The 15405-nt window shown below is 33.1% G+C and overlaps 3 protein-coding genes and 1 pseudogene across 4 annotated transcripts, besides 3 other annotated features; all 4 read right to left on the reverse strand.

The window, feature by feature from the left end:
- Positions 1-872: 872 nt before the first annotated feature.
- TVAGG3_0155220 (uncharacterized protein) lies at positions 873-2070 on the reverse strand (the record flags this gene model as incomplete). Its single annotated transcript, XM_001317761.2, has 1 exon — positions 935-2038. The coding sequence occupies one exon, from the start codon at positions 2036-2038 to the stop codon at positions 935-937; it is 1104 nt and encodes a 367-aa protein (XP_001317796.1).
- A 1239-nt stretch (positions 2071-3309) lies between these two features.
- On the reverse strand, positions 3310-6231 carry TVAGG3_0155230 (ribonuclease H protein family; the record flags this gene model as incomplete). Its single annotated transcript, XM_001317760.1, has 1 exon — positions 3310-6231. One exon carries the CDS (start codon positions 6229-6231, stop codon positions 3310-3312), a length of 2922 nt encoding a protein of 973 aa, XP_001317795.1.
- Positions 6232-6362: 131 nt separating this feature from the next.
- TVAGG3_0155240 (hyphally regulated cell wall protein 1 family) lies at positions 6363-13358 on the reverse strand (the record flags this gene model as incomplete). The annotated part of the gene is made up of 1 exon (XM_001317759.1): positions 6363-13358. One exon carries the CDS (start codon positions 13356-13358, stop codon positions 6363-6365), a length of 6996 nt encoding a protein of 2331 aa, XP_001317794.1.
- Positions 13359-13509: 151 nt separating this feature from the next.
- Positions 13510-13537: a terminal%2Cinverted (terminal inverted repeat of Mariner transposon ID:TVAGG3_0155250).
- Positions 13510-14811: a mobile genetic element.
- TVAGG3_0155260 lies at positions 13590-14715 on the reverse strand (annotated as a pseudogene). The gene has a single exon. A coding segment is annotated over exon 1 (1126 nt).
- Positions 14784-14811: a terminal%2Cinverted (terminal inverted repeat of Mariner transposon ID:TVAGG3_0155250).
- Positions 14812-15405: the final 594 nt, after the last annotated feature.

The raw sequence follows: 15405 nt of genomic DNA on the forward strand, positions 1-15405 counted from the left end.
AATTTTTATTGGCATTTACTTTGCCTATGTTGTATATGATGACAATGTGTTCGTGACAAACTCATATGTCATCATAACTATGAAAGGAAGCTATTCTATCAACCACATTCAGGTATGGCACATGAAATAACATACGTGAGCTAATTACGGTTGAACTAGTTATCCAGAAGCACAATGAAAATGAAATATCCTTTGCATTGAAGCTTCAATCCCCAGTATAAATGGCACCATAAAAGAGAATATAATAATGAGAGTTTTCTTTCTTAAGAAACCTCATGATCTCTAAAATTCAAATTAATGGAACAGAAAAGTGTTATCCAATAGATGTAGTTCAATATTGTCATTCATTTTAGTTCAGAATATCTTTATAGGTTCTACTTCCTTAACGTTACTTTCTCTATATTATTTTAAATTTAAAAATTATAATCCTGGAGCAAGCAGATCATACATTTGTCTATATTATGTTGCAAGGTGCTTATTGTCTAACATTTTTGCTGTGTGATACTCCTATTACTATCTGCCTTTAGTTGACACTCTTACAAAATCCTTCAGCAGTTCAAATAAGCGATACAACAAGTTGCAAAGAATATTATCATGCTAATTCATTGGGAGATGACTTCCAGGATTTCTATTGACTAATCCAAGCAGACAAATTTTTATAGCTATGTTAAATATTCATAATTAAAAGTAAGTGCTTAACAAAGCGATGCTTTATCAAGTTTCAAATCTATTAATCTTCTTATATTTTATTATTTTTTTATTAGATAGCATTTAATAGCTCCTACATCAATAAACAGACCCAAAATAATAAACATAAGGATCTCAAGCAAAATCTAAGAATGATATAAAATGAAATCTTTAAAAATGTTGTTGTAATTATAAAAAAAATTAAAAAAAGGGTGTAATTTTGTTTTTTGCTATACCCACAATTTATTTAATGGCCAAAACCACCGTTTGGACCGTTACCGTACTGACCCCGGAACGGGTTGAATCCTGGGAATGAATTTTGGTTGAATCCTGGGTTCATTTGCATATTCTGATTCATCTGCATGTTTTGGTTCATTGGCATGTTCTGATTCATTTGTCTGAAACGCATGAATTGCTGGAAAAGGAGAAACTCCTCCCATAATTTGCTATCGTATTGCTGTGGTTGTTGCTGCTGCATCTGATCGCCGAATTGGTAAAGATTTGGCTGTGGTTGCTGTGGTTGAGCCTGTTGTGGAGCTGGCTGTGGTGGAGCCTGGATCTGAGCTGGGTTTAATTGTGGAACTTGTTCAACTGGAGCTGGCTTGGCCTCTTCTACTGGCTTTTGCTTTGGTTCCTCAACCTTTGGCTCTTCCTTCTGCTTCTTCTGGACAACTGGTTCAATCTTTGGTTCTTCGATTGGTGTTGGCCTTGGTTTAGCTGGCTCTGGGGCGGCTGGTTCTGGGGCAAAGACGGCCTGATCGGATTTGGAATTGAATGTGCCAAAGGACATGATGCTGTGCTTGCCTTCTAATTTGGCTGGGACGTAAAGCATTGTAGCAGCTGGTTTTTCAGCTGGAGCTGGCCCTGGCTTCTCCTGCTTCCTCTGTGAAGCTGGTTCTGGCTTCTTTTCCTCCTTTGGCTTCTCCTGCTTCCTCTGTGGAGCTAGTTCTGGCTTCTTTTCTTCTACTGGAGCCTTCTGCTGGACTGGCTGAGCGATCTTTTCTTCTGGCTTTTGCTCGTCTAAGTTAAGGTTGCCCCATGTAGCGCCTGTAGCTGCAGCAAAGACTGGCTGCTTCTTCTTCTTTTCAACTGGAGCGGCCTCCTTTGGCTTTCTATCCTCTTTTTGTTCTCTTGGCTCTTTTGGTCCGCATGGTCTATCTTGGCAAGGACCTCTGCCCTTATGTTCTGGCTTTGTATTTGTTGTTTTTGCTGCTGATCGCTTTGATTGTTCATGATAATATTGAATAACTTGATCGACAGTTCTGCACTCAGTGCAGAGATCTTTGACCAACTCCTGATCAAAACCTGGACAGAATGTCATTACCTCCTGAAACATTTGATCGCTGGACATTTTTATAAAAAATAAACCAATATGTGGCCGGACAGCAGAATTGTAAACTTCACAAAATTTCCTAAACACATCACTTGGCAAAACTATGGACACGACGATAAAAGTGCAATGAACAAAATTCCATGGATAATAAATAAGCTTTTATTTTCAAGATCTAAAAATGATATAAAGCATTTAGCTGAAATTATAAAGAGTGTAAGTACAATAGTATATTTTATTGTATAGAATTATTGAATTGTTATCAGCAGCTAGCTGAATAATTGCAAATGTAATGCAAGTTGTTCAAAACGTATTTATTATATTAGAAAAGCTCTAAAAGTTGAAAGTAATAGAATCAGTGCTGTAAAAAACGGAGTATTACTATATTTTCTAATGTGGTCGATAACTTTTTTCGCTAAAAAATATATCATGTTGTTCAAGATTTGTCAGCTTATTGATCTGTTATTGTCTTTTGAATAACTGCTGAAAATTTGGCTGATTATTTATTTTTATCCAATGAATGTTCACTCCAATTAGCTCTATAAGCGATGTCTGTTCTTTAAATGCATTTTCATTGATTTCTATGTGCATATATGATCGATAACTTTAATAATTCAGCAAAATATTATTAAATTTTAATGTAGGTAAGAATATACATTAGTATTATTTCTTAGGGCTAGAGTAGCTGAATTTATCCTGAATACAATCAATATTATCAATATCTGTGATAAATTATTTTTGTAATTAACTTTAAACAATCTAACCATTAATTATACATAAAACAATAATTATTTATTAAGATGATTGGTCGGGAAAAAGGTACTTCAGATCTTTGTACGTTATTTTGTGAGCGAATTTTTTTCCTTGAGAAACTTATAACAGAGAAATTCTTTCTATAGTAAATATCAATGGAAATGAATAGCAAGGCAATATAATATACTCTTAAAACTATATGCTTGCAGATTTTTATGTGTTTCTGATGAAGTTGAGGTCGGCATAATTTGCATTAAAAAAAATTTGGAGTTTTCCATAATGAATAGTTGATAATATATTCTCTTTAATAAATAATAAGATCTGCATTCGAAAAACTATATGTTAGATTTTAATAATTTAATTGGAATTTTCCACAGCCTTTTGGTCATTAAAATTCTCATATTTATATTTTTCATCAACAACATATTAATATATCAAACTCTCAGGAAAGTTGGCTTAAGCGTTTTGGCGAAAAAATATAAAGTATTAAAATTGAATTATGCAATTTTTTAGAATTTTCAAATAAACACTGCAATAATTTAAAGCTGGCCTTCATTTAAATCTTCAATGCTTTCGCTCGATGCTTCAACTTCTTCGTTTTGGCAAAGGCGATCATCTTCTTGGAAGTCAGCATGGAATGGATCATCTTGTTCTTGTGAAACTGTGAAGAGAGGATTGTCACATGTTGTATTAGCAGTTGTAGTGTCATTGATTGTCTGAACTGTCTCTTCGTTGTCAGCAAAATCAATATTGTCTTCTTCTGATTTAGATTCTTTTTGTTTCCTCTTACGAACATAGTAGATGAAGAAAATGACGAAACAAACAATCAATACAAACGACAAAACAACAATTGGCCAAAGTGCGTACTTACCAAACTTAGTCTGCATGAATGAAAGCTGACTTTCGGTTGCTGATTCATCAACAATAGCAATTTCGTATTCAATCAATGTCTCACTATACGTGTAGTAGATTCTGTAACTTTCTGTAAATGTCTCTGTTAATGTGTATGTGTATGTATAGTAAAATGTTATTGTTCTTCTTCCTGTGTAATCAGATGGTAATCTTGATGGCATTGGATATCTTGGAGGTGGCGGTGTTCTTTGTGGTGTTGGGTTTTCATTTCCTCCTGGATTCTCGTTTCCTCCTGGATTCTCGTTTCCTCCTGGATTCTCGTTTCCTCCTGGGTTTTCATTTCCTCCTGGATTCTCATTTCCTCCTGGATTATCGTTTCCTCCTGGATTATCGTTTCCTCCTGGATTCTCGTTTCCTCCTGGGTTTTCATTTCCTCCTGGATTATCGTTTCCTCCTGGATTCTCATTTCCTCCTGGATTATCGTTTCCTCTTGGATTCTCATTTCCTCCTGGATTATCGTTTCCTCCTGGATTATCGTTACCTCCTGGATTTGTTTCTGTTGTATTTGTGGAATTATCTGGAGGACAATAGATGAAATACATGAATTCATAATCTTTAGAAATTGCACCGCGATCATCTCTGATTTGCATGAAAATTGTGTTGATTCCGCATTTGAAATTAGTGATTGTTGTTGTATTGCTAAATGTAAGACAATCTGGTCGTCGTGAAGCAGGACTTTCGTGGATAGGATCATAAGAACCATCATTCTCTTTAATGACAAGTGTTGTGTTATCTTCTGCATCCTCGTCATCGAAAACGCCATTTATTGTAATTGTATCATTTGGCTGAAGTGTTGGTATGCTTGGATCAACTCCTTTTCTTGGGTCATCATTGTTGTTGTTACTACCACTACTGCTTTCACTTCCACTTCCACTACTACTTCCACTTCCGCTTCCACTTCCAGTACCACTTCCAGTACCACTTCCAGTACCACTTCCGCTTCCACTTCCAGTTCCGCTACCATCATCGGATGGACTATCAATTTCTCCATCTTCTCTGAACGAACTTCCGATTCCGATACCAGTTGTTGGCTTATCTCCACCCGAATAGGTTCCTTCATCTCCGTTAGATCCACCTGTTCCTGTTGTACCACCAGTTCCCATTCCTGATCCAGAGCCAGAACCAGAAGAACCTCCTGTTGATCCTGTTCCAGATCCAGAACCAGACCCAGAAGAACCTCCTGTTGATCCACTTCCTGTACCTGTACCCGAACCTGATGAGCCACCTGTAGATCCTGTTCCAGATCCAGAACCAGACCCAGAAGAACCTCCTGTTGATCCACTTCCTGTACCTGTACCCGAACCTGATGAGCCACCTGTAGATCCAGTATCTGTTCCTGGGTTTGTGCTTGAATTACCTGGACGATCAGATTTTGTGCCTGGTCCATCTGGTGTTGGAAATGTAATATGGATTTCTTTGATATATGGAGTATTGAGATTATAGAAATAGAAATCTGTGAATATTGGCTCTGAGTTCAGATTTTGTTCATCAATTGCAATCAAAACTAATGTGTGTCTTCCCATTGATAATGATCCTGCAGGAATTTCGATCTGATGATGAATTGACTGCCATTGATTATTTAGAACATAGAAATTAGTTAAATTCTTCAATCCGGTATCATCAATCTGATATGCAATCTTTGCTTTTGTATCATCTGTGATATTTGCATCAATGTTGATAAATGAGTGTCCATAAATATTTTTAGGCAATGATTCCAGTAATGTCATATTAGGAGGCTTGTTCTGAATTATTGGCTGGACAACCGAATGAACTGTTTGATTATTAACTGGATCCTTAACATCAAACTTTATATTTCCACCAGTAAATGGTGTTCCTCCTGTAGCTTCTTTGATTTTATCAGCAATATATTTGTCATATGGAACATCACTTGGAATAGTTCTGATATCAATTATGAATTTAACAGCTCTTTCTACCCAATAGCCTTCAATTATCTTTGGCATTGAAATTCCTTGAGGAGAAATCTTAGAGAAATATTTGTTGGCTGGCTCATTAGTCGTTGGTATATTATGGACAATTATACCAAGTCTTTCTGTACCTCCTCCACCGCCAGAACCACTACCAGTTATCTCAATAATTGGATAAGTCATTGGTTGTTGAGCTGGTGGGTTATGTCGAGTAACGGTATGACTTGTTGCCCACACTTTATTTAAGAAAAGGTTTGAATAATGCTTTTTCTCATCATATGCCTGGAAAACGTTAATAAGAACGCCATCTGATTTTGGAATTCTATACTCATATGAAAATTCCATCCAGTCACCAGTTGAAATCTTATTAAATACTTCAACTTCATTTCCGTTTAATCTTCTTGTGATAATAATCCTCTGACCTTTATCTTCATCAATAACTCTTCCATGACATTGAATTAAATCATACTCTGTATACGTTTCATTATCTCTTGTTTGTTGATAGATCTCAATAATTGGTGCATGACCATCATCGATATCAAATTTGTAAGGAATCACAGTTGATTCTGACCTGAATTCATCAATTGCGTACAAAAACAAAGTATGTGTTGATCCTGGTGGCATATAATGCTTGGAGAGATTGATTTGAAGGTTATTATTAGTCTGTTCACTGTTGTTACAAACAATGAAATCAGTAAGATTATAGCCTGTTCCTGAGTCAATCTTGTAATAAATTTTTGCCTTTGATTCATCATTTAATTTGAAATCAAGGTCAACGAATCCATTTGCAGGAAGAATTGAGTGATTGCTTTCATGACACTCAAGACTGGTGGTAAGTTAAGTACTGCCCATCCATCATCATATGTTGCAACTGTTTCTTGACCACTCTTCGCCTTGATACTGAAATCTTGATTGGAAACAGATCCTGGTACAAAAATAGGAATTATAAACATTGGAGTCGAATAATTTGGTCCAACAATGAATGTTCCTAATGATGTATCTTCTAATAATCCTCTTGCTCTCATATATGCACGGTATGAATAGGATAATTCTAATTCTGTATTTGGTTCAAAATCAACAGCTATTCCTTTAATTGTAACTGTGTCTCCTGGTTTGATCTTTAAATTGGTATCATCATTTAAGATAAGAATTGCTTCATTTCTCCTAACTCTGAAAACATGATTAAACTCCTTTGAAGAGGCACCTTCAGGAGTCCTTGCTTCTAAATACAAGTAATAAATTCCATCAACCTTTAGGAAATTAATTTCTAATGGAATATCAATTGGTTGAGTTGAAACTGATTCAATTGTTTTATAAAATTCATATGGTTCAGAATAATTCCATCTAATGTAAAAGTCAACATTTGAGGTTCCACTAGGCATACTTACTCTTGCTGTGAGTTTGATGCTTTGATAAAATCTGTAAATTTGAGACTTCTTGAAATTAATATATTCAACTTTCGGAGCATAAGATTCAGATGTAAACTCAAATGAATGTGTGTAAATATTTGAAACCTCATTATATCTATCTCTTAGATATAGATTAAATGTATGTGTTCCTGGTGTTAACGAAGTTGGCAAGCTTATTTGATCATGGCATGGAATCAAATGTTGATTGAAAGCACCTCTATTTAGTACTATTTCATTGCTTTGATCAAATCTTGCAATAATAGCTGCTTCTGTATCATCCCATGCACTATAATCAACAGTTACTGTATCACCAAGATAATATTTCGTTCTTGTGATTGCAACAACTTCGATTCTTGGTGGATCGTTGATATAGAATTTACCACGAACTTTATTCGTTTGTTGATTATCAACCATGAAATATATTTCAAAGATGACATCACCAGATGTGCTGAAACCTGGATGTGTAATAGTGAAATTATTTGATATATAATTGTCACCACTTGTAATTGTACCAATACTTTGTGGTTCTTGATCATTTAATTTGAAATAAACATCAATGTTTTTGCCGACCTCATAGTCTCCTGCATAACCTTTGATAATAACTTCTTCATTAAGTTTATAATGATCCTTAATGGATTTTGTATCAATAATAAGAACTGGTGATTGGAACACAGCAAATTCAAATTTAATTGTTCCTGATTCGATGTTATCTTGGTTAATGCATTTGAATTCGATTGTATGTACTCCATTCTTCTTTGATACATTAACACCGAATTCAATATTATGTTCCTTTGCTAATGAAACATACGAACATTGGCGAATATACTCACCATTATCAATACTGTAATCTAAGTAAACACGATTGTTCAACTTAACATCAAGTAGTTTTGCCACAAATTTAATATCTTCGCAGAATCTATATGAATCATATTGATTTCTTCCACCGTTCAGGTCACGATAAATATTTAGTTCTGGTGTTGATTTAGATGTACTGTATTCAATTTGATTTGTAATGACATTAGACATTTGCTTATACTTATCCATGCAAAAGATTTTGAGATTGATTGTTCGATCACTATCACCTCTATAAACAAATTGAGTTGAAGTATTTCTCATGTTTCCATATGATCCCAATGCATTACTGAATAAAATCATTGGTTCATCATCAATCTGATAATAAACATTGACAGATTTATCATCAAGTACTCCAACAGCAATATCAATATATGCTGGTTTGTAATAAATTGAATTGATTGGCTTATTTAATTGAATCTTCGGAATGACATCTATTTCAATGGATTTACTGAACATATTTGTTAACATATTGCCTTCTGCATCTGTACCCCAAATAAAAAGATAGTGATCAATATATGAATCTGGAAGGGAAAATTCAACATGGAAATCGGATGAGTTCATTGTGTTTTGGATTTGAACTTCAGTAATGAGCTGTCCATTTGTATTAGAATCAATATTATAATATACTTTAACATTATTTCCTGGAATTTGATCAAAGATTCTTGCTTCAAATGAAACAGTTTCGTTTGGTGCAAATCTATCTTTAAATGTGGTCAAAATATCAATACCTGGTTGTCTTTGAACTTTAAATGTAAACTTGTATTGAGCTGCATATGCACCATTTTGGTCGCGTGCTGTGATATATAATGTTCTTTCTCCATTTTGTCTAGGGACATCAATAAATTGATTTATTGTTTGTTCAGTACCATCTGATGTTAATTGCTGTAATGTATTCCATGGACTTTTTATATCATCAAATTTATACAAAACAGTTAATTGATCTCCAGAATCTTGATCTTTGATTGTTCCATTAATGAAAATTTGCTCTGAAAAGTGATATAAATCCTTTGCCAAATTATTAATTGTTAAAACTGGAGCTCTTGAATTTAGATAAATGAAGTTCTTTGTGATTTGATTTGATTCCAGGCCGAATTCATCAACAAGATAAACTGTTAATGTATGAGGACCTGATATAAATCCAGATGGAATCTGTGTCTGGAAATAATAAGTATCAGATTCAGTCTTGTTAGCATCAACAAATTCTGAGTTAAAATTGTATTCCTGACTGCTTCCTTTGTCAAAAACAAAAACAGCTTGACATTTGGAATCATCAGTAATATTTAGAACAATATTAATATATTCGTCTATATAATACTGTTCTCTGAATTCAAGCCATTCGTTTAGTACAGGAGGTGAATCAACAATTATTACCTTCTTGAGTAAATCTGATCGTAAGGTTCCTTGAGTCGTCAATGTATAAAGTGAATATGTGTATTTACCTGATACTGATGGCAATGTAAGATTGAATTCAAAATCTGCAATACAGTTATTCGGTACTATAATTGCATCTGTTGCAATATATGATTGCGAATTGTATGGTGGATAATAATATACTGCAACAGATTGTCCTTTCTCATAATCATAGATTTTACCAATGAATTTGTAGATGCTTCGGGGTGAGAATATATTTGATGACATTGTTGCCAGTTCAAGATATTTTGAATCAGTATAATAAAAAGCTTTTTCGACTACAACTGATTTTGCACCATATTCATTAATTGCATAGATTTTATGAGTCATAAATTGATAAATCTTTGAACCATACTCGAAAGGAGGCCAAAAATCAAAACTAAACTCGGATGATGTTTGACCTTTAATTACCTTCAGAAGTTTTTCTGGGCCATTATCAATTATATGATAAACTGATGTATTAATGCTACCAACTAAATCTTCTAATATAATGTTAAATCTAACTGGGATGTGAAGAAATTGATATACATGATCTGGATTCATTTTAACCCGTAGTTTAGGTATTGCAGATGCTTGTAAAGTAAAGTTCTGTCTTTTGACCTCAGTTTCTAATCCTTCATTATCTCTAAACTTAATTTCTAAATAGCATTCGCCTTGTTCTAATCCTTCTGGAATTACAAAAGTATCGGATTCATATCTAGGATTTTCTGTTGTATAAAAATAAAAATTAGTATCTCTGAAATAGTTTTCTCCCTTGAATTTAATATAGCATGATACATGGATTGGTTTTGATACGGTAACTTTAACCTTAACTCTCAGCTCATCTCCATAGAAACGAATTCCTGGTTCAAATGGCAAAAATTCTGTCAAAATTGGTGGTGTTTTGACACTTATATAGAATGTCTCTTTAGATATAATATTATCATTGTCATAGTTTGCCATCCATATTTTAAGATTGTATTTACCTAACTCACTTGGTGCATTTATTGTAAAATGAATCCAATCACTTGTATAATTATCATATGTGTGAATATCTCTTTGATGCTCTTCAACCGGTCCATCATCGTATTTTGTTAAAATTCTTAGTACTTTGTTAGGAGTGTATCCTTTTATAGAGCCAGAAATTTCGATTTCTTGTGATGGTGAATAGTAACTTTGATAATTCCTGTTAAGTACTAGATATTCAGTTCTATAGTTTTCATAATATTGATAGAAAGTGGAAGATAATCCTGTTGAATCTACAAATATGAAGTTTGCTTTATGAGAACCACGAATTCCTGGAGCAATAAAATAATAGTCAAATGAATAATTTGTACCATTTGAAGTAAACTCATGAATAAGTTGTGATTGATTAACATAATCATCAATATATAAATAAATCTTAATATCATCATCAACATCCAAATCTTGAATAATAAATTGGCATAATCCTTCGCCATCAAGCTGCATGGAATAATCGCAAAATGCTGACTTAAGTAATGGTGCGCATTCACTAGAAACTGTAAAATCAACAGTCTTCAATTCACTTTCATAGTCAAAATTATCTATTAACAATGCAGAAAAACTATGCCTTCCCTCACCGACCTCCACCAGGAATTTATTATATGGTATATTGATTTCAATTCCATCAATGAAATATTTCTTCTTTTTAATATCAGTATCATTATATCCAAGAGTAACTGTAATATATTCGTTTCTGGCGACAAAATAATTACTTAGTGTCAAATTTTCCAGTACAGGTGGTGTATTAACTAAAATGAGGCCGAGATCAGCATATGTTTGGACATTACCAGAATCATCTGTTGCAATAAGTATTAAATTATTTTTTCCATCAAAATTAGATAATCCCAGACTTGTTTCAATTATATCTGTCATATAATCTTCATTTTGTTCTAAATCATTCATTATATTATATGATTGTCCATAAAATCCAAATCGATAATCAATTCTAATCTTGCTTCCTGTTGGATAACTATAAACCCTGAATTTCAGTGTAATATTATCAGCTGGGGAATATTTTTCCGATAATGTACCATAAACTTTGATTTGAGGATTTTGTTGAATTGAAACTACTTTTGACACATTTGGTGATTTAGCACCAAATGAATCTATGGCATAGAACACGAAATTATATGTTTTATCTATTGGAGGAAAAGATAATCTATGTTCAAATTTCTGCCAATCTCTATTTGGAGTAAGTGTTTCAATTAGTGAAGGCTCTCCGTTATCAACAATTGCATATACTTTAATTTCATCATCTAAATTGTATTCGAATGCATTAATTTGTGTAACAATAAATTTATCTCTATATTCATAAGATGATGCTGATTCAGTGATAGATATTAATGGAGCAATATTATTATTGACAAAAATTGTTACATTGAAATATACATAATATCCTCCATCATCATAACCACTTGATATTTCAAAATTGTGTTCTCCAAGATCTGTAAATGCATTATATTTAATAAATTCATTAACTGACCAACTTAAATATGATGCATCTTCATCTTCTTCGCCAATTGAATAATATGGTTCCAAATGTTTAATAGAATACCAATCTATAGAAACTCCAAGATAATAACCATATGGTAATTGCTCCTTTGGAATGTTAATTGTAAAATTAAATAATAAATCTTCGCCAAAACTTATATTGGTTTTAGGCACTTCTAGAGTTGTATTTCTATTTACTCCCAAGTAAACACGATTAAACATAAATTGGCTGGCTGTTGCATTTCCATTGGTAGCTTCAATGAATACATCAAGTTGAATTTGATCTTCGAACTTAATGTTTGATCGAACCATATTAGTTAAATCTGTAGTAAAACGTACTAATCCATAGTCATCCGATATAATGACATAAGATGATGAAGGAAATGGAATAGCTTTTCTTATTTCATCATTTGTGAAGACATAATAAAATATGACTTCGTAATTGGGGTTGAAATCACTATAACCACAACTTAATTCATATTCATCACAACTTATTCTTAAATTATATTCAGGTTCTGGTGTTGGTTCGGGTTCAGGTTCTGGTGTTGGTTCGGGCTCAGGTTCTGGTGTTGGGACTGGATCTTCCATATTTGTAGTATCGAAAGTGTGATTATATTTAGATTCGTGTCCTTGTGAATTTGTAGCCCATATGTTCAAAATACTTGTTTCTGATCTTACATTGGGAGGGTATAAATTTCCATTTTTTGGACCTAGTAATACAGGTTGACTTTCATAATAAAATTTACCCATAAATCTACGATCTTCATTATCCCACGAATAATAAATTGTCAAATTAGAATTATCAACTGAATAAACTTTAATATATTCAAATGTTTCCCACCAGTCATAATCAAAATATGATTCAAACACTACTTTTGGATAAATAGTATTTGAAAATACGATTTCTTTTGTAATTTCGTTAGAATAAAGTCCTTCTTCATTTAGTTTAAATATTAAAGTAAGGGGTCCATTATATCTCTCTAAAGTTTGTTCCATATTAATATGTGAAGTTTCACCAACAGTTCTTAATAACAAATTCATCAAATGGAAACTAAAATCATATAATCTATTATTTTCACTTTCAATATTTCCTAAAATATCAAAATCAGAGTTTCCTACTTTGATGTATAACTTAGCGCCTGATGAATGAATAGAACAATTGATATATACATTGAAATCTGTAATTGTAACCGGATTTGGTGTAATATCAATTGCATAAATCTCTGGCTTTGGTAAATATTTGACAGGAACATAATAATATTTTGAAAATTTTGGTGTGGTAAGTTTAATATGATAAATAATTTTATCCCAACTATTTGATGGCAAATTTTCGTAGGAATATGTATAATTTTGAGAATCTGCAATAAATGTTATCAATTCAGCATATTGTTCTTCATTGGATGGTGGTTCTTCTGAACTTGGATAATTCACAGTATTTTCATGAAGCTTTCTTTGACTTGATTCTCCGTTACTTGCATAAATTGATAATTTATACTGGAAACCTAAGTTCAATTGTTTAAGGATAATATCAAAAGAAACTTTTTCTCCTCTTTCGAATGCAAGAGCTGCATTAGATGAAATCATCAAATCTGGGGTTTGAATAATAAAATAAAAATCGATGATTTTCTGTGAATAATTACTTCTTATTAAATAATTCAAAACCTGTGAAGATCTTTGATTGAAAGCACTGAGAGGTAGCGTACTCACATTCAAATTGTATGTCATTATGATACTATAGGGTGTCCAAAGGTGTGTTTAGCACAAACCTGAATACTGCGAATAGAAATAAACAAGTTACATATATATAAAGTTTATTTAAATATAATCACCATTGGATTCAATCACGCGTTCGCAGCGATCGATCCAGGCTTGAAAGACACGCTTTAAATCATCATGAGAAAATTGCTCAAATTGCTCTCTTACAAAATTTTCAAGATCATCTGGACTCGCGAATTCGCGTCCTTCAGCTCTCTTTTTTAGCGTGCCGAATAAATAAAAGTCAGAGGGTGCAATATCAGGTGAATAAATTGGGTTTGGAACAACTTTGACATTGTTTTCCACCAAGTAATTCATTACCTTATGACTTTTGTGAACTCTTGAATTATCAAAATGAATTGCAAACTTTTGTTTTTTGTTGTTTGGATTTCTCAAACTCATCAGAATTGATAATTTGAGTAAGAACATTGTCAATTAGATACTGAGCATTCATCGTATTAGGTTTTTGAGAATATCAATTGCGATGATGCCATTCACGCCCCAAAAAACCGGACAACATCATCATTGGTGTGTCAATTTTTTCTTCGGGAATTTTGCGGATTTTCATCCTTCGGGATCCACATGATTTTGGCTTCTGTTGCATATTGAAACCAAGACTCGTCCCCTGTTACTAAAAAGCGAAACTTCTTGGATTGATACGCACCCAATATAGAGAGGAGCTCTTTCGAAGATTGGACTCTAGATTTTTTTTGAACTGAATTAAGGTTGTGCGGAACCAACGTGTATACGCTAGTTTGTAGTTCAAATAATTGTGCAGATAATAACTGACTGTTGTACGTGGTATCTTTGTCATCTCCTCTATCCTTCTGAGTGATGCTCTTGGGTCTTCATCTAGCGCTTGAAGAATTGCTTTGATTTTTCTTTGATCCGGCGATTTTTTGTCAATTTTTATGATGGGCGCCTTTTTGTTCATGAAGTGATACATCCTAACATGATACGTTACAGTGGAATAGCTAGGAGCATCCATACCGAAGCATTTTACCAATGTCTCGTAGATTTTTTTACAGTCTTTGCATTTTTTTGCAAGAGCGAGGATGTTTTCTTTATGATTCATTAAAAAAATGAAAAAAATCCCGCCAAAATTTCCCGCGAAACCGCCTCTTGTCTCAAAATTCATTTTATATCCCGGCATGGCGCCAAAATACAACATACTCATCATATACATATATTCATATTTTTTATTATATATTTATAATCAGCATATATCTCCTTTAATAGTCTCATATAGAGCGCTGTGCTAAACGCACCTTTGGACACCCTATATTAGGTGGATTTTCTGATGGAACTATAATTGATTTTAGGAGGTCACTATCTGTATTATCCTTATACAATGAAAGAGTTTCTCCTGGTAAGTAACACGTAATCTTAAATTGAATTGTATATATCTCAGTTACAATTGTCGGAGTTTCTGTATGCATAAACTGTACCTGAAATGAATTTTGATTAAAATAAATGGAATCATATTTAATCGGGTATAACATCTTTGTATCATTTTTGGCATAGAAATGAAAAGTGTGATGTCCATTTTTTATATTATCCATAGGAAAAACTAAAGAAGTATCATATGGTGGTGGATAGTTGTAATAATTTCCAAGTGATCTGCATCGAATTGATGAAATATTTGCATCTATAATACCACATACTTCTAAGTCCCGATGAAATGTTTTTTTCTTCACATTAAATTGAATGGAATTGCTAACTACTTCTGGTATTTGTGATAAAATAAATTCACTTACGCCTATTTGCTCTTTAGTTGTTTGAAATATCAGTATTTGATTGGAAAATTCTGATTTTTCTGTGGCAACAAATAAATTGAAAACATCATAATCCTTGAATGCATCTAAACTAACATAAA

Source organism: Trichomonas vaginalis, chromosome IV (assembly GCF_026262505.1).
Source record: "Trichomonas vaginalis G3 chromosome IV, whole genome shotgun sequence".
NCBI classification, from domain to species: domain Eukaryota; phylum Parabasalia; order Trichomonadida; family Trichomonadidae; genus Trichomonas; species Trichomonas vaginalis.